Here is a 24,967-nt window from a genome sequence, read left to right on the forward strand (position 1 = left end):
AACCAAACAGAATATTATTATTCCCATTAAAATTTACAAAAATCAGAATATATCAAAAAGAGAACAAAACCAAATTCGCTTCTAAATGATTGATGTACGAGATGCTAAATGAATGATCTCTTCCACAAGATCTTAGAATAATAAACAAATTTAACCTATCTAAAATGCAGTGAATTAAATTCCCGCGTCATAGTATTGTATGATAAACGTAAAGTCTAAAATCATATAAATTTCGACATTTTAAATAAATAAAGTAACTGATTATTGAATATAATAATGATTAAAAAAATACTTCGTTTTCTTAAGTTAAACCAGTACATTTTCCTAAGCGTTTTTTCAAATTGCAAAAATTATTCAATTCTTTTAAACGGACAGTTATTTCTTTACCTTATTTTAATTAAAAGCATTTAATTCTTTTAAAGTATTTATTTTGTTTTTAATTGATCACATTTCAAGAGATAGCACATCAGTTTGGCAGTTCGATTAGAAATCATATTAATACTTTTCAGGATAAAATTTAGTGTAATTTATCTTAATACTTCTTTGAAACAAATAATTTTTTTTACTTACCAAAGATTTAATTTTATTGGATTTTCCTTTTGGCATTTTCTATTTGTAGGGATTATTCATTCTGATTCATACTAAAGAAAAAAATCTTTTTATCGCATAACAGGATTACAGGGAAAGCAAATAACGCTCGCAATCAGGCTTATTTTCCTATCGGGAACCGCAGGTTCTGACTTGCATCGCTCATAAGGTTTCACCGAGTGGCTTGTTATGAAAAGCAACAGTTTATTAAAGTAATTGTTTTAAGGCTTCAACGATTCTAAATAGTTTGGTGACCTTGGGTGGGGACATTCATAAAAAAAAAATTGATGTAGTGAGTCATCCATTTATCCAATTCTTCGTGTCCGAACAAAGCAGGAACAAGCGCAAGGCTGGGAGACAAAAGAACATTTCATTGCTTTTACAAGTTTTGAACCCTGATTGAGGCATTGACTTTTCTTTATCCAGTGCAACGTTGAGTGGTGGTCATTTAAAATAACGCAAGGCTAAGTTTTCCTTCACCTGACGGTATTATGTAAAACTCATTCAATTAAAAAAAAAACACAGCAAGCATTGTAAATTATTTATAGATATCGTAGAAAGTACATCGACTTACCTATATTTAAGTGTTCCCATAACTCTGCGTATCAAAATAGTCACAATTGACTTTGCCAATGATTTTACTTAAATTCCTAATAAGGAAATACATGCTATTTGGGGCATTCATCATTATTTTAATTCCTACAATAATATAAGCGCATATGAGATATTGTAGTGTTTTTAAATGATTCTTGCATTTTAAATTACTTATCCAATTAACTACTATTTTTTTAAAATTTTTGGCTGAATGGGTTTATATATAGTATGTATTTGAGCAGTTTCATGGCCGAAAAGAGAGACGACACTTTTGTAATTTTAAAATTTCGGTTTATTCCATCCAGGGAGGCATAATTTATGTACAAGAAACGATGACGAACTGAAGTCCGTTCACAAACGATACAAGAGCAGAAAAAAGCGAAAGAGACCGAAGTATCTATTCCCGATGATCATATTCCATGAGATACTGATAGGGATTTCTTTACACGTGTCTATTTAGGTAAGGGAATTATAGGGATCTTTTAAAAACATTCATTTAACATGGCAGATTTTTATCCCTTCATTCGAAGCGTGTAAAAATGCAGAAGTAATTAATTAATGCTTATGGCATTAATTAAATAAGAAAAATGGAATTGGATCAAGAAATAAGAAACCATTTTAGAATGAATAGAATGAAGTTAATATGGGCTAAATTAAGATAAAAATTAGGAAATTAATTAAGATTTTAAAACACACACACACACATATATATTTATACATATACTTATAAAATTGTGTAACTGCATAATTATACACATGTTTTGTTTTAAAATATTTGATATTTTTGAAAAAGAGTATCGTCATAAAATTATCAATAGAATCAATTTCAATAAAAAAAAGAATGAGTAAGTAACAGATCGTTACTATAAGCTCTAGATTAACTTGGATTCAACATTTACGTAAATCGTAGGCTTGATTCTTAAAAAAAAAAAAAGGACTCAAACAGATTTTATATTTTACTGATAAATAATATACATAGATGTGAAAAGGTAACCCTAAGATAAGAATCAAAACTTACAGTTTTTAGTTTTTAAAAAACTAAGCCGGATAGTCGCGAATCGGGTACTCGGGAGTGTACTTTATATTATTTTTAATCTTACATATTCCAAATACATTATCAATGTAGGTACTGCCCGGTAAATAGGTACACAAAGCGAATTATAAATCCACTGAAATATTTTTAATGAGTCATTTGTGAGCGAATGAATTTCAATAAATGATAACTGCATACACAAAAATATTAAACCGGATTTTTTTTCTTATTGAAACCAGAATGGGAAACATAATGAACGATTTAAACCACCATTAAAATATATACCATATATTTTAAAATAAAACAAGTTTTTAAAATGTTTTTTAAAAAGATATTCAAAGAAGTTAGATGCAGACGAAATAATTAAAAAAAAAAAAAACAATCACGAGAAAAATTGTTTTCATGAAATCAGGTAACAAAATATTACAATACAAAAGAATCCTCAAATCAAATTTCTAGAGCTGATATGAAAACAAAATGACATATCGACAAGAAATAATTTATGATAAGAGATCGCGGAGAAAGTTCCATTTCATTGAGCCAGTAAAATGAAGCCCTATTTCATCGTCCATATTCCACCCGTCCATCAGAACTGACCACTAGCAGACAGGTCTCTTTTTAGAATTAATTTTTCATTGATATCATCTTTCCCAAGGCTATCGTTTACGTAAATCGGGTAAATTTATCTGCCTTAATCATGCGTAGAATTTCCTTAAAATAAAGTATATAAAATACATGTTTATCGTTTCATAAGCATAATTATGCAAAAAGTAGTTTTCTGAAAGAAAGCATGAATATTGAAATTGCGGTACTCGGTCTGAGATGTGTGGTGATATTTTAATTTTTTGATTGTCAGAGCCCAAAATAGAGCTATCAACCTTACTAGTGCCAACAAAATCTACTAATTTAAAGTCTTACTACAATCGCTAATACAACACCCAATCGTAAACAATTCTTTTCATAGCTTTACGTGCTGTGGAAATAAGAATTGTAGGTTAAACCATTGCTATCCCTTATAGCCAGAATCCAAGTTATAAAGTGTCCTTATTTTAACGGTGACATTTTAGCTGTGAATGTAAGATAAATATTAACATGTTAAATGCCCGATTATACGAGAATTGTACTTACCGATTTTTTTCATTCGCTAAAATTTTACAATTCTTATTATTTAGGTCTAAGGCTGAAAATCTTTAAAGAAAAGAAAAAAAAAAAGATGGTAACCTCTACGAAATCACCTGTAGTCAATAGCCCACCCCTTCTTTTCAGTAATAATGGCACGTGAGGTTCGCGTGGTTCCAATCAAAACACCCTAACGGCCTTTTTGTTTTAATTGCAGTGCTAGAGACAGGTTTCCCTCAATGCCACGGCGCACTTCTAAAGGCAGGCCCGGCGCGTTTTGCAACACGCGGTTCTTCCTGTAATGGCAAAAAACACGGGGAGAGCGGAACTCTAATTAATTTACTGGGGATTGCTTGTTTATTTATAACGAATACTTGAGCAAGAGAATGACTCCTAATTATACTTGGTGATGCTTCAAATTAGGAAATGCTGCTTGTGAAGGCAGGAATTTCTAGTGCGCAAGATGCATGTTACATTGACCCTGAATATACCACATAAAACAGGTGCTCGGTTAATTTATCATTTTATATACAACAGTAGCCATGTAGCCAATTTGTAAAGAATTTAGGAAGGAGAAAGGCCACGTGTTCATGCACCGATTCCACCAAAGATTCGATGCTGCAGCACATAAAAACTGCTAACAGAGATCAAACTTCCTCTCCTTAATGTATGTAACTGCTTTCATGTATTGATTTAAGTGCTTGCATGTATTTTGATCATTTTTTTCACTTTAAAAAGGCATTTATTGAAAAAAATTGGTACAATATATATCAAAATATTTTCCATCATTTTCTACAACTTTTTCCCATTTTCGTTTAATAAGTCTGGCAATTGATTATCTTCGAATTTTTTTGGACCACCAGGACGTGCTTTTGTCACTGACATCGAAATCACCACTCTTAAGTCGTCGAAACCAAAACCGACAATTGGGATATGACGGAGCAGCATCACCATAAGTTTCAAAAAGTGTCTGATGGGCTTCAGCGGCAGATATCTTCGAATTAAACAAAAGAATCAATGAATGTCGAAAAACGCAATTTGAAGCGTTCCATGAATGGGGTCTTTATACACTAAATAACTCAATAATATTAAATGGAAAACGTTCAAAATGATAACAATTAAGTAATAGTAAATTGGTAAAGCCTAAAACCATTGTCGTTTATATAGATAATTCGCATGTTTACCAATAGATGTCGCTGACAAAACACATGATTGATGTAAATGCACCTAATAGAAATTTGTAGGGTATGTTGCAGAAATTCGGAGAACAAAGATACCGGATAGGGTGTGTAATCTTTGTCAGTCAAACAATGCCTCAAAGTTACAAAGGCACTAATAGTTTGAAAACGTAATTCATTCAATTTCCATTTTATTAATCCATTTTTTACAATATTTGATAAAAGCCAGCGTTATAAGGAAATATTTACTTCACTTTTAATTATAATTTTAGAAGGAATCCGCATGGAACTCTTAATATAACTACTGAAATAATCCATTCATTTTATATTAAAAAACGGCTACATGAGAATACTATTTTTATTTGTTATAAAAAATATCTTAGTTAAAGCATAAATAAAACAGATAGATAATTGGGATTATTTTTATTTGAACCTAAACTTATCTTTTTATATAAACCTTCAGATCACAAGGAATCTTTTTAAAACAGGAAATGACATAAATGTTCCTCCGCTTCAAATCACTGGCAAATAACGAATATTCTAAAGGCACTTAGAACAACCCATTTTTGTCCTTCGTCTTTGGCAATAAAACTATCACACAGAGGAAGGTATAACAGAACAAAATATTGTCTATTGGGTAATTAGTTGATAAACAGATTATTTCAGCCAGGTAAGGAAAGCAGGTATTGTTTAACGGTAGAGTATCTGTACTAATTAATAAGCAGAAGAATAAAATCGACTACAATAGAATCAATAAATAAAAGATTAGTTACATTATCTTTTTCGCAATCAAACTGGTATATTTGCTAAATGTGGAACGTATGCATTTTTGATCGCTGCACTCACTGGCATAAAACACTTTTAGATAAAACTTGAGCACAAGCAATGAAGCAAAAGAAAATTGCACGTTAAGAAGGATTTTCATTCACTTCTTCCAGAAAATTCAAATTTATTCGGAAAAACTATCTTATCTCTGATTTCGTTCGAAGTTTTATTCCAATTTCCTAGAAAAAGTAACCAGTTAAACGAACCCCTAGTTGAATAAGATGACGCAATCAGATGTACATCGCAGTGATTTATTTTTTTAAAAAAAATAACCTAAACAATACCTACCAGATGCAACATTTTCAAAGAACAGGGGGAAAAATTACTGCAATTTTGTAATGCAGGTTTTGACAAATTTGACCAAATAAAACAGTCCAGCAACAACATCGAATGCTTACAAAAATACTGTATTTATGGTAATTAATGATTTATTTACCAAGCAAAATATACTTGACGTAATAGATTGCTAAAAATCAGTAATTGGCAATGAAAAAAAATGCTTTCGCTTTAACAGCATATTTACTTTTACCGTTAATTTAGAACTTTTTAATTTTATTTTCTAGTGCGCAATGAAAACATTGCAATCTCCGAAGACGTCAAACTCGATTTTTTCATGTATTTCGACATGTTAGAAATACATGAAATCCACCTGTCGGCCTGTATGTTTTTGAACATGATAATTGAAAAACCTAGGGAACTACATAATGTAATTCTTTTCGCGGTCCAAACATACCAAATTTTTTGTGAATATTCTTTTATAGTTTATATTATATTATTATAATTTTCGCTTAAATTGGAGATTGTAATTTATTGTTTTATTTCTGTAAAAAAGGGTTTATCTCTAAGGCCTCAATTTCAGGGGATTTTCGGATCACGAGGGGTCAATATTTTTGGACAAAATTAGACCCCTCACAGAAAAAAATCCCGTTTTTGAATCCCTGCCTTAGGGCGACCCTTGAGAAAGTCTTCAGGCCGGATTCTTAATTTCTTCCTTTTTGATTCTATATTTATTCTTTTTGCTAATATTAACTTGGTATTTTTACTAATATGGTTATATATATATATATATATATATATATATATATATATATATATATATATATATATATATATATATATATATATATATATATATATATATATATATATATTGCCTCTTTTGCTTTTCCGGCCCCGTGTTCTATTGCAATAATTATATAAGTACATATATCTATATGCCTTGCTTAAAATTTGGTCCATGAATTCTTAAAGTCTGTCAATTGATTTTCTCTGTAGACATTAATAAAGTGTCCACATATATGGTAGTGCTCGGGAGACATCCTCGTCATTTGGCTGCGATTCAAAATTATGAAGCTTGTCCCAAACAGACTGTGTATATCTTCAAACTAGGACTTCAGTTAAATAATCTGAATGGCAAAATTCTATTTGCTAAGAAAAGAAATTATGGGAATTTCGCAATCTTTAAGTTTTAATTCAAATAAAGTACAATGCCACAATAAACTTAGATTAATAAAAAATGAAAAACATTATGATGCTATATAGAACAATATGACCTATTAGTTTCCTTCTTACCTTTTAGGTTCTTTTTTTAATAATTATTTCCCACGAATAAGATTAGAAATAAATATCTTAAGTATCAATAAAAATTTTTATATCTTAATCACGAAAGCAATGGCCTCCAAATTCACAAGGAATATAAAAAAAAATGTATTAATCGCTCACTTCTCCAGAATTCTATACAGATGCTGTTCCAATTCGATAACTTTCACAACGCGTCTAAGAATAAACACTTAATAAATAACTGTCTTATCCCAATGATATCCGTGACCCTTTCCTTATTCCGAAAGCGAAAGAGAAAGAAATGCTGTAAATTAGAATCTTAATCTAATGCTTCGATTGTCCCTAATCAGGCGTTTTCCCTTTCCAAAGTAGGCTTAATATGCAGCCCGTTTACAAGGATAATTCTTCTAATCGCATTAGAAGAGAGTGATTCGCTTTTCCCCACTAACCCTTTCACCCCAAGAAAAGCGGGAGTGAAAAACAAGTGGTTCTCAAATCTGGTTCACAGGTGCGAGAATCCCCGCATTTCAACTCGAAACGGTCGTGGAATTTGAGGGAGGAAAAGTATGCGTAGAAAAAGCAAACAAGTTGAGGCGGTTCTGTTGAAACTACTTTTTCCACTCGTACTATAATGAAGTGAAATGCTGTCAGTCATGAGGTGGATAGAAATGAGGACAGATATGATGAGGATGTTTAATAATGGTGGATATTTTGAGGAAGGCCAGACAGGGTTAATAAAACAGCCAGAAGAGTTATGATAATGGATGTAATTTTCGATTAAGGTAGGTTAGCTGTGACCCTTTTGTTTAATTTAACCCTCGGTTCTTGCATACTGTTGCGAGTGGATTTCTTTGCGGATTTCTCTCTTTCTTAAAGCTCGATTGCATCTGGAACATATTAATTTTTTTTTATCCAACTAAGAACAGAAAGTATTGTAACTATCAAAAAACTCAAATTCGACTCATTTGCATACCTGTATTACCATCTCAGAACAAAACGGACCTACTTTGGAAATAAACGAGAATCCGAAAAGAGAGTAACACAGATAGATTTTACAAGAATCAGAGAGAGATTTCAATAAAAAACCTCATTTCCTCAGGTTTTCATTTTCATTACTATTTCGAGAAAAATTCTGTTCTAGAAGCAGTATTCTTTCGATTAAAATAAGCACAAAATGTATGTTTTAAATATCGAAAGTTTCGTGCTCTTGAAAAGATTTTTAAAAATTTATCAAAATGCAAAACCATTTTTTTTTAAATTTGTATAAGTATTTCACTCTCTTCCTCTCTCTATATATATGCACGCGAACCTGCAAATGTTCTTGCTTCTTTTATCATTCTTGTTATTTCAACAAGAATTCAATGTCCTATATTTCGGTTACAGTTAATGAGATTTAAATTAATGAGTAGGTATATTAATGAAAGCCGAAACACCGTAGTAACCTTTATATATATATATATATATACAAACACCTCGCCTAATGAAGAACATTTGCATATTCAATTCTCCCCGTTGATTTCGAACCCAAAAATTAGCTGCATTCTTAAGATTTAAGTAGGCTAATTTTTAATCTCATTAGAAGGCTCGATTTAATTAAATTACTAGAATTTGAAAAAGTGGAAACCAGTTAAATTCTGACCCTGCCGAGGAAGAAAAACCTGACCCAGATTTTAATAATACCTCTTCTCGCACCTCCGCAGGGCTTCTTTCCGTTTCAATAAGGCTTCAGATCTCGAGAAGGAGGCAAGAAGAAGAGGGGGGAGGGGGAGAGAGAGAATGAAAAGAAAAGTTGGAACCCTACTCTCTTCTGCTAAATTGCTTAAATGTGATTTCCCTGAGGCTCAAATATTTGAGACCTCAACAATGCCCGCGAATTCCATATTCTTTCTAAATGGATGCGAAGTTTGCGGAAGTTTTGGTATCATTATTTTTTATTTAATGTTTCGTAATGGTGCCCTTTCTTACTTTTTCATGCATTTTTTAAAAAGAAATATTCTCCTTTAGGTATGCGTCAAGTCACTGATAAAACAGCAAAAATGGTTGAAGAGAAAGAAGGCAGTAAGACATCTTTGCAATTCTTAGATTCTTTTTTAAAAAGAATAAATAAATAAATAAATAAAAGGAAAGCCGAGTGTTGTCTCCTCAAAAATGTCTTGCATACTCTCTGATAAAATTGGATTTGTGTTTTAGAACCATTTTTTTAATCGATTGCAACCAAAATTGGATACAGCATCTTAACTGTAATCACAAAATCGGATACCAAATATGATATGTTTAAGTATGTGTTTAATATAAGTTTTCCAAAAGTAATTACGTCCCAAATTTTGTAGCTATAATTCCAGGGGAAAGTCCTTTTAAGCATTATTAACGATTTTCGCTGCATGGTGCCTCTGTCAACATTATTATGTTTAAAAAAGGTGAGGGAAGATTGTGATTTTACTTACAATGTTTAATCATTTTTATTATCTTTTATACGTAGCGTAAAGACAGTGTTGCAGTTGTCGAAAAAGGAGAGCTGGAGATTTTAAGGAATCACCACATTTCAGATTACCCTGAGTTCGGAAAACACATTTGTTGGAAATTGGCCGTTTGTCTGTCTGTGACAAAGATGACTTAAAAACGCTTTGAGTTAGATGAATGGCCAAAAATGAGCGAAGGATCCCAAGACAGATTGAGTCAAAAAAGCCAAATTCTCATCAAAGGTTAATATTTCGCAACTATTGAACGCCAGTGCCATACAAAGCGTTCTCTTTGAAAACACCTTTATTAGAGAGTATGCGAGAAAGTTTCGGGGAGATCACTGCCGCTGGTTATTTTAGTTCCTTAATCACAGTAACAACAACAAAAAAAGTTGTGCAGTAAACTATTGAAAGTTCAGCTTCCGATTCATCTATAAAACATATTCTAATTAAAACAATAAAGGTCATGAATCAATATCGCATTTAAACATCTTAATTTCCCAGTTCTTCGCAGAAATGATCTTCGAAATAATGGCATAATGAGGTTAAGTTGCATTCGAGGCATAGATTATTATTTTTTTTTCCATCTTCTCATCATATTTTACTGGAAAAAGTCACATAATCGAATTGAAGTTTTATCTCCGTGGTGCCTTGAAAGATTAGCAGATACAGGGTGTGGGGGAAAAAACGGACAAACAATTTTTAATTTAGCTTTATTAAAAATAAATTAATTAACGAAACATAACAAATAATAATAAGACTTATTATTTATTAGACTTTTACTGATAAATAAATTTAATTGGTTTCAAAATGGCCGCCTTTTGTAGCGATGCAGAGGCGCAAACGCTTATTGAAATTTTCAGCAATGGCCGTAAGTCTTCTACCTTTAATCTATCCCATTCTCGTAGAAGACATTTCTTTAGAGAGTGCAACTTTTATGACGTTTAGTGCAAGTCCTAGACTCCAAAATGGACCATACACTATAATCCATAAGATTTATATCTGACGAGTAGGGAGGAGGGGAGGGCTATTCTCCACAGGACATCGTCTTGCACACTCTTGTGCTTTTTTGTCTTTGTGAGCTGAGGCGGAATCTTGTTGAAATGTCCAGTTTACATTGCCGAAGTGCTTTTTGGCCCATGGAAGTACAACAGCTTGTAGAATGTCCCACTGGTGCACTGTTTGATGTATTTTAACGTCCTCGTCCACAGAAAGAAGAGTTGTTTTGCTGCTAGTGCAAATTCCACCCCAGACCAAGACTGACTTCTACAGAAAAGATCCTATCGTTCTGAGAGTTATGAGTTTGTTGGATGGTAAAGAGCTTCTCATCAATGAAAAGGAATCTCTCCCAGCGCTGACTTGGGGCCCATTTCAAAAGCTTCCGGCATCTTTGGAGCCGCACAAGTTTGTTTTCTTCAGTGAGAAACTGAACTTTTTGGAATTTGTAAGGCTTCAGTCCAAGCTCTGTTTTTGCCATTTCCGCACTGATCGGTCACTTATACCCTTTTCACGAGCGATCTTTCCCATGGAAACCCTCGAATTTCGCCGAACTTGCTATTTGATGGCCTTATGATTGTTGGAAGTGTTCACTTCCTGGATTGCCAAGCTCTTTGAAACGGCAGATCGCATCAGATACAGTTTGCCGATGCACATCAAGCAAACGAGAGACTTCGTACTATCGTTTTTCTTGCTTAAACAACTCTAAAATAGCAAATATTTTGCTTGACATCGTAATAAAGATTTAAAAAAAAGTGCTTAAACTGACAGATGTATCACAAAAAAAATTTATAATTAAAGTGATAGACAAAAAAATGCACACACATAAAAAAATAAATTAATTTCTATTTTATGATGGAGCAACTTAGTCCGAGGATTTTTTTTCCGTACCCAGTAAATATCTGCAATCCCCTTAAACCTGATTGCTACGTCATCGTTTCGACAGCAAGATTAATATAAAAGCAGAAACAGCGTCAGTTTGTGTGACATTATAGTCACATGCCTGACGTAATTGCGCGTGTCTTCTAACTATAACAGTAACTTCTATTAAGCTTATCTGCTATATCGGCCTTTTCTTAATCCTGCAAAATGAAAAATTGATTTCTTATTTTAATCAAGTTTTACTTGTTCTAAATGAGCAAGAATTCACAAGTTATCTTTATCGTTAAGATTATTACTAATGAATTTAGGAAGAAAAATAACAAAAATTATTCGTTGAATGATAAATTATTCAAAGGTCGATGCCTCCACTCTCCGATATATGAACCAAATTTAAAATAAAATGCTGGGAAATTCTATAATTATCAATGAATGAATAACAATACGGTGTGATTGTTTTTTCCTTGTAAGCTGAGAAATAGTAACGCCATGTTGTGATTTATCTAATTAGAGAGTGAATAATCATTGGAAGTATTTTTTTTCGCGTTATTGACCGAAACACATCCATTCGAAACAGCTGAATGGGCAAGTGATCGAATGCCAAACTGAATAAGGAGTGACGGAAATCAAATAAAAGCAAACGCAACAGGTCGGTGACTGCGTTTGCTTGTAAGGAAAACAGAGAAATGTTTAACGCTTGAATCACAATCTGCGGTTTTCAGATTTCACAGCCGATTGTCTCCGAGAAACCTTATGGTGGTGAACGGTTCTTTTTACGGAAAGGGAACGGAAGGATGTGGGAACTTTTATGGGTCCATTGTCAACAGAAATAGATTTATTTTTTTTATCTTCAACTTCGATACGTTACCGTTTTTTAATAACTATACTCCTATCTTGTTGAAACCATAGCACGGATGATACGAGTTAAAGATGTTCAGTAAAATTTTTCGCATCCAATGATATCAAAATAGCGGTGCTTTTGAAGGTGCAGTAAGCGGCAAACCGGAAACAACAGTAACAGTAGTTATTCGAAAAACTGAGTAACGCGACAATTGCAGATAATCCGAAATAAGTAAAAAAGGTACAAACCAACACAATGTTTTAGAATAGTTTTTATTTACAGCAGGATGCGGGGTGGGGCTGTGCCGCTTTTCGATTTATCGAAAAGAAATCGATTTTTTGATGCCAGTTTTCGAAAAATGTCGATCTATCGATATCACGAATAATAGTTCACGGTGAATCGCGATACAATAAATCGATATTCACAATTCATTTGCGTTTTCGATTTCGTTTTGGTTATCGATTAGTGTCTACTTTTGTTGCTCTTCATTCTTTTCAACTTTATATATAATTTTTGTTAATATTTCTATAAATACTGTCATATTATAACATATAAAATACTTGTTTCAAGCCTGTCATTTGGGAATAAACCGTTTTTCTGTTCCCTAACTGAATGATGCCATTACGGAAAAATAATTGCGGTTAACAGAAGGTTGTATGCTGTCTTTTGTTTAATCGCTAAATATTCATTTTCAGAAATAAAAGTAAAAAACATTCTTTCAGATAAAAATTCATAATTTCATTCGCAGCTTGCATTTTCACACTTGAGCACACTCCTATAAAAAAAAAGAAAAGAAAAGAAAAGAAATTCCATTATACTCCTAGCGGCTCCCGATAAATCGTGATACAATAAATCGATATTCACAATTAATTTACGTTTTCGATTTCATTTTGGTTACCGGTTAGTGTTTATTTTTGTTGCTCTTCATTCTTATCGACTTTCATACAGAATTTTTCTTAATATTCTTCTGTAAATACTGACCTATTCCAATATATAAAAATACTTGTTTTAAACGCGATTGTATAAATTGTAACATGCAGACATTGCTTTGGCATTGATACACTTTTTTAAAGGGGTTTTAACAAAATTATTTTCTAACTGTTTTTATTCAAAAGAAAAAGAATATTTTTATGATATAAACTGAAACTATCTTTTATTTGGAGTCGTGTCAAGAGATGCTATTTATAACTTATAATAGCTATAAATAAATAATGATATCACCATACATCGAAAAATATCGATATATGTTGGACGGTATATCGCGATGATGAAGATCCATCATTACCTGGGGGCTCAAATACAGTTGTGACTTAATAAAAAACACATTTCTATAATGCGTTTTTAGTTTTTTGACAAAATAAATAAATAAATCGGAAAATTGTGTGTGCGCATGCTCAAACATCTCTGATTGGAAGCTGAGAAATTTTCGTCGAGATTATGATTATAAATGATCGCTGATAGTTGGAAATTTAATAGGTAAATGTAAACTTCTGAGATAAAAAAAATGAAACAAGTATTGGGTTAGTGAAGACGTTGTGCCGGCATGAATGCATACTATTCAGTTCACTTTCGTGGTGATGTTATTGATCGTGTACTGTGAAAAGCGAACGGTGATGACGGAAGAGAAGATGAAGTTGCAGAGCATGAAAACAACGCAGATCAAAGGATCTGGTGAAAAATGTTCAGCCATTTCAATTCATGTCACTAAGAAAAATTCATTGAAATTCGGCGATCATATAAAATTAAAGAAATTCGAAATTTTCCACTAGCATTTTCCACTAGCATCCACCAATTTTATAATTTGTTTGATTCTGTCTTTTTTTAATATAAAATTACATTTAAATTTCAGTTTAAATAATCTGCCCAATTTCTGATATTATTTATATAACGGCCGCCAATATATCGAGAAGTATAATCAGAAATAGTAATTTCTACAAATAGCATCATTAAATATAAACAGGTACGTTATGTACTATACTGTATATAAAATATAAGTTTACAGATGAGTAGCCAACAAGAAAACAAATGTAATGATATTTTAATTTAAACTTAATTAATTTTCTAATTTTTATCTTAATTTAGCCCATATTAACTTCATTCTAAAATATCCTTTTATTTCCTGATCCTATTCCACTTTTTCTATCTCATTAATTCGACAGAAGCTTTGTAAAATTGCTGAATCGCCTAAAGACCGACACTCGGCTAAAGACCACACTCTGAGTGAAGGGATAAAATATTGCTGATATAAACAAATTCCTCTAAAAGATCCCTGTGTTTCCCTTGCTTGTGATTGACATGCGTTAGAAATCCCTATTAAAATCTCACAGTATATATTCACAAGGATAAAATTTTCATATCCTTTCCCTCATTTCGCTCTGTGCCTTTCTGTGTTGTGTGTTTGCTCGTCGCTTCTGCTTGTACATAATGCGTGCCTCCTCGAGATGAAATAAAACAACGTCAAAAAATCAAAAGTCTCTTCACTGTCTTCGAAACTGCCTTCTGCTTCAGAAAATTATACTTACATTATATATATATACAGTTATCTAGTACGACGATGTTCTGCTACCGCCGTTTAATCAAAATTCATTGAAGTAATTGAAATAAATTTAATGACCGACAAGGAAATTACAGAGGGGTGTACAGATATTGGGAGCATTTTTACGATTCAATTAGTTATTGTTATATATAAATAACCCCAAGAAATATCATTTAATAATAAGTAAACCCAAGCAATAAATCCAGCAATTTATAGCATCACAAAATAATTTATAGCGCTTTACTTTGAGATACGAAAGATTTTAATATGGTATAAAACGCATGTTCTATTAATCGTATTTAACTTCAAATACAAAGACGAAAATGAAATCCATTTCAATCGCTGTTCAGTATTTCTATACAAAATCATCTTTAGTTTTCATTATAATAAATAGATTAAAACATTCCTATGAATTTTTGATTTCCTTGAATTCTTCCAGATCTTCTAGCTGATAAAAATGCATTTTTCATTGTTTCGCTGACATTGTGAAGATCTTATCAAAAGATTTCCTGCCTGCTCACTTGCGTTTCCTTAACTGCAATATTTTATCACCAAGCTCTTGAATTATTACGAAAAGCAACAGATTCTATATGAATACATCTAGATAAAGTAAAAGATTCGCGGAAATTAGTAACTGAAGGGACTGTTCATCAAAACGGTCTCGCAAAATAGATATATCAGTAATTGGTGAGCAACAATGAAATCATACAATTCAGTTTCGATAGGAAAAAAAAACAAATATTATTTTCTTTTTAGGTGACATAATAATGATGAAGTTTAAAAAAACTTTCAGCTGTGTCAGAGTTTTATTCTCTTGTATACAATGAGAAAGAATTGCAATTGCCCGAAACTTGACTTTTAAATTTGATGAATTTCCACTTTTTAGGCATCTCTAAGACAGATAAGCGCATGTTTTTGGACATAGAAGTACATATGTTTGTGCGTTGGTCAAACGGTATTCCATTTTGGTAAACGACTAGAAATGCAAGTATATATCAAATTTTGTGTCAAATCGAATAGTCTGTATGTCGATATGTCTTATATTGACAATCTGTTTGCAAATTTTGCAATCTTGCAAAGTAAATTTTGTAATCAATCTAAAACAAGTCCATCTGTTATCGAGAATCATCTCATTTCTCGTCAACATACGATAATAACACTATACATAAAACCCTCCGTTTTGTAATAATACGGCGGCAATGTTGATGGTTTTTATCAATTTTAATAAAATGCTAACAATCAAGAAAAGGAATTTTCTTCTAGTTGACAAGATAGTTACTCAATTCAATCAAATAACTATTAATTTTTTTTTCTTAAAGATCCCAAAAGATATTTTTATAAATGCAGACAGGTTAAAATGCAATATTTTATACCAAAATAATAAGTTATTTATCAAAAATAGTATCCCGTTCTAAAATATAACGGGATAATATTCAAACGAAGTATTTTTTTTCTTTCTAAAATTCATAGTATCTGTTGATATATGAGAAATTTTCGAATCAAGGGAATGAGTGTATTTTGATTATGAATTTATGAAAGGAATGGAAAGAAGAAATAATATTGATGTATCATTTCAGCAAATCCTTTGAAAAGTCTGAAACTAAGAAGAGAGTGCGATAACGTTTAAAAGACATGGAAAATAAAAATTTTATTCATTTTTACAAATTACTTGGATACAATTATATACATTGTTATTATTATTAATTTATATTATCCATCTGGTATGTCATTTAACTATGCGCCGTTAGGGAGTTTCAGTATTTTTCGTAGCTTATTCATTGCACATTCCCACATTACATCTTTCCAATTTATTAATTCATTTTCTGTCTTCAATCTCTCTCTCTTTCTAGGTATTATTTTTATTTCCTTAACATTGATAATTAAACTTTTAGTGTGAAAAAGTAACTGTATTAAATTAAAAAAGAAAATACAACATCAACGGTTCTGCAGCTTTGTAAACCTAATGGTATAATAATATCCCTCAGAGTCGATAAATTTCCGTATTTTGGTTAATGATATTAAAAACTTTTGTCTTATTTTCCACAGTGTCCTGGAGTACTTCAGTCCCTATGATTAAGGTTCACGAAATAGGCAACTGCTTAGATGCCTTAGGACTTTAGACGCTCCATCAACTACAGATTTTTTATAGCAGTTTCAAGATAATTTAATCTGTTACTTTCATTTGATTTATGAAGGATCATATTTGATCCTTCATAAATCAAATATATGTAGTTTATAATAAGTTTTATCATCTTTTTGCCATTACGTAGAAAATTTATTTTAAATTATTTTGTTCACAAGATAATTGAAAACAACCCGCAATTAAATGTATTGTTACTTTCGCTTATCTCAATGTTTATTACTTAAAAAAAGTTTTATATAGAGATAAAATTGAAAATCAATTAAAAAAAACATTCTGTCATCGCAGTTGAGAAAGAAAAAAAATGGGCCTCCCTGAAAATGTGCTGCTTAGAGGTCCTTCGGACTCTGGACTAGTAGGCCCGGGACATAAAGGGAAAATGTCAGTTTACGTACTGACTGACTTTTGAATTGAAGGAAGCACGGTTAATGTAAACTAAGAGTAAGAAATGAAAAGTTCAGTTCTAGAAAATAAATTTCCTATAGATTCAATCCATTCTGCATAATGCCAAAGAGAAAGAGGATTGAATGAGCAGGGAATTTAATAAGATTCGATGACAATAGAGCCTATAAGATCTTTTTGGATGAACCATTTGGTACCCGAAAAAGAAGGAGACCAAAATTTAGGTGGATTGACAGCTTGACGCGAAAACTATTAAGATGACAAACTGAGAAACCTTAGCAAAGAACAGGACAGCATTAAATAAAATTTCAAGGACAGTCAGTGCCTATCCGAAGATGTCGCGCCAATAAAGAAAAAGAATGTCGAAAGAATAATTTGTAGCGGTGTTTTTAAGTATGATTTAGGAAGATCAGTTTTTGTATGAACAGTAATATCGTGTGTAGTCTATATATAATTTTTAGTTTGCAGTCGTTGAAAATATCTTCCTAAAATAAATAATGTAAGAATAACGGGAGACAAAAAGCGTTTTCAATTTTACTTTCACTTGCGTAGTTTGTTGCTCCATACAGAGAACAGTACGAAGCCATTCCTTGCTTCCATATATTCCCAAGAAATCATAAGATCCTTCAAATCACAACAGTTCAATTCTCAACAGTTCATTCAATCACAACAGTTCAAAATCAATCGCGCCCAGAACAGAAATACTACGGAATGGAAGACACTGAAATTGCCCAGATGCTACTGGATAAATGTTATTGGATAAATTTCAGAATCATTTCAGTCCATAGAAAATCAAGTAAATGAGAAGTGTAAAAATTTTAATGCATCAAACTAAAATGCACTTATAATATTGAACATAGTATTATTCCATTTGGAATAAAATGAAAAAAAAAAAAGCATCGCTTCCGAAAAAGGAAATCCTTAATGATCATGGGAAATGGAGAAAGGTATTACTTTTTTACAAGGAAATCAAAAGGACCAAAACAGAAATTGAATTAAGATTCTGACTACTTTAAATATTATATGCAAAATTAAATAAATTAGGATTATAATGATTAAATTCTAAAAAAGCTGTGGGCGCTGTAGTTCCATCACACCTATGTACGGGACACTTGTTTTTTTGCTCAAAAGTCAAGAAAAATAAAAAAATATCTAAAACGCAGGATTACGTCTTTACTTCTACAGCGAAACTTTAAGAGTTTTATAAGATTTATCATAAAATTGAATGATTTGTGATTTTTTTTCTCGCATGCCATCCATATCAGTCCTGTTAATTCTGACTGAAGAATTCACATCGCAGATTTTAAAAGAAAAAAGTGTCGGATAAAGAATGTGAATATGAGTGATTTATAGCAAAATACATGTTATTGCTGCTTTTTCTTTCTTTTGTACTTACTATGTTTTACAATGATCAATCAACTAGCATCAGGCTTGAAATCTGTTATGTAAGAAAGTTTTATAAAAATAAATCGTAATCTCTGTCTCTGCTAACAGTAAAGAAGAGTATATGTGTCTCTATTGGCATCGTACAGGGCAGTTAGTTTGGTAGAGAGCTGTATTTGGCACAGATATATTTTGAAGTCTTGGAATATGCACTTCAGAACAATTTTTTTCGAAATTATAATTATAATTTTAAGTAATTAAAAATTGAGGTGGTGTTTTTTCGCCATAATTTCAGAGAATATTCCCGTACAAAAATAATTTTTAAACCGATTTAAAATTAAAAAAAAAATCTCTTTTAAATGATAACGATTTGATTGCCGTAGAATTCTTTACTCAAGATTATTTAGCTTTTATGGATATTTTTAAGTATATTTTACAGCAACATTTTCATGGTTATGAATGAAATGCAAATCGTTTTCATTGTTTCATCAATTATTTAAGATTTTCTTCAATAGTTCAAATGAAGAAAAAAAGAATTCTATTTAATATTTTTGTAATTTATATGAGGAATTAGAAAGTGATGTTAGATTATCACGAAAATTAGGACATAAATGAACTGGACAGTTACGTTTTTAATAGCACTATAATATCATACTTGATTCTACTATAACTATACTCTACTAGGATGTTCCATATAGACAATGGACAGGATGTATGTAAAGCTATTAAAATGATACGTCTTTGATGCACGTCAAAATTTGATATTTGAAATATGCATTTTGCGGAAATATATACGAAATTAAAGTTAGGTATATTGGATTTAATTGAAAGCGTATATAGGGTGGCCATAAAATAACTTTCCCTGTTTGGCGGCATCTTCAGCTAAAACGAATGAACGAAATGAAGCCACATTTCATATACAGACTGCGAAAGGCATGGAAAAATGAATTCCGAAGAAAAATATGTATAGCAAAAGTTGCCAATAGGAGAAATACTAGCGCTGTGGGAGAACAGTTATGAATGAATTCACGAAACTCACAGAAAATAATCTTTTATTCATCAATATTAGGGTCCCCTGGACGTCGTGCAACATTTTCAATACTCTAATTTTTTTCACTGTACAACATGTGTATGATGTTCACCACTGCTGCGTGTAAACTGTCAGTTTCAATGCAGGTTTGCTTAAGAGTAGCCACAGCATTGCACTATCTAGTGTAGAACAGTTTTACCAGTAAAGCATACTGAGATAAGGTGGGGACCATATTAAGCACTCATCAACAGTCAATCAAGAAAAACAATCAAGAACACGTCAAAAGAAGAACTGCTAACCAGTTGTTTGTTCTTCTCTTTTTAAAAGGAATGCATTGCGCTGCCATCATGGAACTTTACATAATCCATCCGCACTAGGAATTTTACATAATCCATCTCGATATGTAAATTCCCGTTCTTATTCCACTGACAGCTCCAATATTTCTCCTATTGGCAACTTTTAGCACTTTTTTTTCTGTGGTATTCATCTCCCCATGCCTTCCACAGTCTGTATATGAACTGTGGTTTCATTTCCTTCATTCCTTATAGCTGTAAATGCCGCCAGACAGGGAAAGTTATTTATGGCCACCATGTATTTTGAAGGCTTGGAATGTACATTTCGGAACGATAACTTCCCGGCGAACCAGCCAATTGCCAAAGGCGGCTAGTAAACAATATCCATACAGTACTGATAGAACAAAAATAGGGTTTATAAACTAATTTATCAAATCCCAAAGAAATCTAAATTTTGCAGAAGTTATCTTTGTTAAATTTTAAATTTTAATAATTTATCACCAGAAGTCATTCTAATTGCACATCATCTGCATGTGATTGTTCTGTTTCGAAAACACTGAATCCACTTATCTCCCAGAGACACAGGGAAATAGGAAGTTTGATATTTACTACTTTGGTAAACATAAGACAAAGATTAGACAGCAACGTGAAAATGATTCCGGAAAAGTTCGAAAATTTCTAAGCGCAGCTTATTCGGTGTATAAAACATGATGTTGCCTTGTCAATAAACAAGTCATGCGTCCGGAGATCAGTGAATCAGCGTCCGACTGTCGCCCCCTAGGGCCACATCCCGGCCTTTTAATAAATTGCCTCTTTCTTCCAAACGATTCTCAAAATCAGCCATCCCTGACGCCATTTACTTCGCCAAACATCCCATTGCCCCCTCCACCAATGCTGTGCACCAAGCATAACAAAGATACAAGAGTTCACTGGAGACATCGACTTTCAACAGTGAATTAGTAAAATCGCTTGATGTTGTGGCATAATAAACACAAAACGTTGCGGTCTGATAAATACAATTATACGTTGTAGCATGATAAATACAAAAGAAACTTGCAGCATTATCAATAATTAAAAAAAATTTTAGTGCTACCATTGAACTTGCAATCCACTTCATAACTTAAAATTGAAAAACAGTATTAAATTCTTAATAATATGAAAAGGTGATTTGAAATCAAACGACCTGTACTAAACTGTAACTAATAATTTAGTTACTTGCTATGAACTATTTTTACTGGTAAGAAATTGTCAAGAGTTATCTTTCAGGAGTCAATTCAGAAGTTAAATCATTGAACTCTTTACTCAGGACTTGTACTGTACAGATCTCAATGAGCTCAACGGCTATTCTTTTATAACTAATAGTTTTTTAATCGATCTGCTAATGTATCAAGATGTTGGCATACAACAAAAGAAATAACAAAAATGAATTTTATGATATTCATACAAAAATATAAAGATTAGTTTATTATAAGAAATATAATTCAAAAATTAAATATCATAACAATGCATGTCAATAACAATGCATGTCATCCAGCACCTAACTGCATGCTGTCGTGAACTGGTCTGATGTTTTTTTTAATTTTATTTTAGTCTTGCTACATTTCCATTGGATTTAAAATTAAAGTAGTGAGCCGTACTTATGTCTCGTGAACTCCAATCAGTAATATTTTCATATAATTTCTTAAAGAATGAACAATTTATTCAGAGTAAATGTAAAATAAAAATATTTTTATTTTATAGAGCTCTCATTGCAGCAATCAAACCTGTTCTACGTCTTACAACGATGGAACAACTAACTGTAGTTTTCGACATATATTATCAATTATCTGGCTATGATACAATCACTATTGGCTGCTGATTCGTTAAACACAAACTCGCTGTCTCAGCCCCGTCCCCTTAAGCAATATGGAATAATTTGATGATCTGGGTGGTGTAATAACATTGGAAGGAACTATAATTGAGTCCGAAAGGACATCACTAGCCATAGTTCGGGCCCTGCAATAGGAAGCACATTTCCTTATCGGTTACTATATCCAACAGGTGGTGAAAACCAACCACCAAACCCGAATCTTCTCATCCTCATATCTCAAGTACCCACCGGCGGGACGCTCACTCGTTAAGAATGGAAGATTCTTGTATGGAAAAAGATTGCGAAAATATCATATTTAGTTATCATTGCTCTTTATTATTACCAGTGGCTCTTCTGCAGTTGAAACAGAAGAGCTCATAGAATTTGTCAACCAAGTATATGATTGGGGGCTTGAAGGCCAAAAAAGATTCACATGAAACTCTATGCGCAGAACAGAAACCAGTGATTATGATACCTAGCCAAATTTGTTTCATGCATTTTCAAGTCCATTCCAAGATGATTTATACTGAATCTTTTACTCTGATAGCCTTCCACTAATGGAGCCTCTCAGATATGAGGATAAGAAGCGTTCAGTACAATGGTTGGTACTAACTACCCTGATGGATATAGAAATGTTGTTAGGTCAGCTACCCCCTACCGATGAAGGAACGTGCCTCCTACGGAAGGCCCCTTAAGCCCCGTTCCGACCACCTGAGTGTGCCATGAGACGGACATTTCACCCTCTTTTTTCTCTCTCTCTCTCGTGGTTTTCTGGGGTTCTTTGATATCTGTCCATTTTACCGACAATATGCGGGAAGCTCCCGATCGACTTTCACAGGCGGGGGTGGCCTATGCAATGGGACAATTGGCATATTTATGATCATATGCGTAAAGGCAACAGGTCGTCGGAACGGGGCTTTAGGACTCAACCTTAGTTCCCACCCAATGCTATCATGGCGGTCCGTCAATCAGATTCCTTCAGATTCTTTTTTTTTATATTATTATATTAATATGCTAAAATTAAATATTACTATTTAGATAAGAATAAATGCTATCTATGTTCCTTAGTGTATTAAAAATTGTATTTAATAATTCTCTTTTCAATTTCCTGCGAGATTCATTTCATATTTGTCCTCGAAACGCTATATTAAAGGATCAGTACAATGACCAGAATACCATACACCAGAAGAGCAAAAGAACTGACCGCAAGAAAGGAAGAGAACCCGGAAGACTTGCTATCTTTACACTCCACCAGGTTGCTGTTGTCTTTCAATAAATGCAGTTACATCACGTTTACGTTCCTTGAGAAAGGAACCGACATTCCCCAATGGGCATATCTCGACTATTTGATAAACACACTTTCTCCAAACGATTTTCAAACTCAACCATCCCTGAAACCATTCCACTCCTCCCCCTCTTGCCGAGTCATGTACCTTGTATAACAATGAGCCCTAAATCACCGGCGGAAATTTCTTCAAAGAGCATGAAATTGGACGGGGAATGCAACGATGTCCAACTGGATGAGAGTAATAGTGGTTGGGGGAATGGAACGTCGAACGAGAAAATCGCGTGCACTACAAGCGGTTGCCAAAAAAAGAGTTGGGCATAAATCACTCGACATTTCCGTTAAGGGAGGCATCTTGCACGGAACACCCAAAGAATTTTTTTAATTCAAATTCCAGGCGTTAGATTATCCAGCGCAATGGCAGGGAGGTAATGGTCTCGAAATGAGGAGACCGCCGAGAATTTTGATGAGATTGAGCCATTACATCCCCCGCGTAATGGAAGCATTTTTATTTTATTTTTGTGTGATAAATGACTTCTTATGTTCTGGGTTGACAGACTGTCCATTTTATGAAGCTGATTGTAGGTTGCCATTTTTTTATATCAGTATTAAATTTTTAAATAATTACGTTCAAAGAAGAACATGCAAATAAAATCGCCAAATGAATGTTTTTCCATTTTTTTCGTATCGGAAACTGTGAAGAGAAAGTGCGGCAATCGATACGATTTTTGATACAAATGGCGGATTTAGACATCCTGCAGTCCTAAGCAATTCGGATTATGAAATTCCTATTTTAATAATTTTCAGAAGAATTCATTTTTAAGTTTTCACCACATTTAAATTTATTAAAATAATAATAATTTATTTCAAGTTGAATTTCAGTAGTTTTGTGAAAATATTTTATAATTTATTTATTTATTTATTATAGCTTACAACTGTGAGGTATCCACATTAGACACAATGCCATGCATGCCATAAAAAATGAATATCACTAAATATTTAGAACTTGATCACTTATATGGGACAAAATTTAAATATTATCTTAATATAATTTACAAACTCGTAGGTTTTTCCAAAAATAATTTATTTGACAACTGGGCTAATATTTTTAGTCGACTCTTGTTGCCTCCTTGCCACTCATTTTGCCTGGGCTGATGCTTAGATTACGTCATTTAAGCAATAACCATATAAATACACCATTATTCTGAATATATCATGAATGTGTAACATGATAATTTAAATACCCAATAAGGTAGAAAACTGAAATTTGGTATATGGACTTCAAACCTAGATTGTAGGTCTGTATCCACTTTTTCGCCCAATCGATTAAAGAAAAGTGGTCTAAAATATGTACTCGATTCTCATCACTAACGATGAAATTAAACACAAATCTTTTGATTACACCTATTCAAGATATAATCGAAAGATGTGCCAAACTTTTTCCACTAATTTTATTCGTTATATAGTTTATTTTAATTCGATGTTGTGATAAAGCATTTTATTCTATGGTATGCTCAATTCTTTTCTGTTAATTTTTCTTTTAAATCTGTACATTTTTGCTTATATTTTCTTGTAAGAACATACATGAAAGTAAAACTGCTGATAGAAGAAAATAGAATTTCAAAAAGAGAAAATGTAAGTATAATAAAAAATTTTTGAGGGGCGGTATGTAAGCTGCATGTATGAGATTAAGTATTTTATTCCAGATGTAAACTGCATTTATGCATATTTTCAAAATATTTGGCATTTTTCGGAAGTAAAAGAAAAATTTATTCATTGAGTTTCCATGGATAATTATTTAATAACATTTTACAAAAAAAACAAACTTTTTTTTATTAACGTAAAAAAACTTTATACTGCTAATTCAAATAATTCATGAAAAAAGAATTATCAAAATTATTCATGAAACCATTACTTAAAAAGTAGGAAAAAACATAAGTAAACTATTCTATTTATATCCGATAACCTTGCTTTTTA

The 24,967-nt window shown here is 32.3% G+C and overlaps 1 protein-coding gene across 2 annotated transcripts in view; it reads right to left on the reverse strand.

Annotated features, from left to right (window-relative positions):
- The window catches only part of LOC129971409 (rhotekin-2-like), a 112,985-nt gene that overhangs the window by 69,890 nt on the left and 18,128 nt on the right, over positions 1–24,967 (reverse strand). The window contains exon 1 of one of the 2 annotated variants that reach the window (XM_056085156.1): positions 571–714. The exons of the other annotated variant lie outside the window; for it this stretch is intronic. Within the exon in view, the coding sequence (XP_055941131.1) occupies positions 571–606 (36 nt within the window). The 5' untranslated portion in view covers positions 607–714. Of the gene's footprint in view, positions 1–570; positions 715–24,967 lie in introns of those variants that run through there. 2 annotated transcript variants of the gene reach the window in all.

This window comes from Argiope bruennichi, chromosome 6, assembly GCF_947563725.1.
Source record: "Argiope bruennichi chromosome 6, qqArgBrue1.1, whole genome shotgun sequence".
NCBI classification, from domain to species: Eukaryota; Metazoa; Arthropoda; class Arachnida; order Araneae; family Araneidae; genus Argiope; species Argiope bruennichi.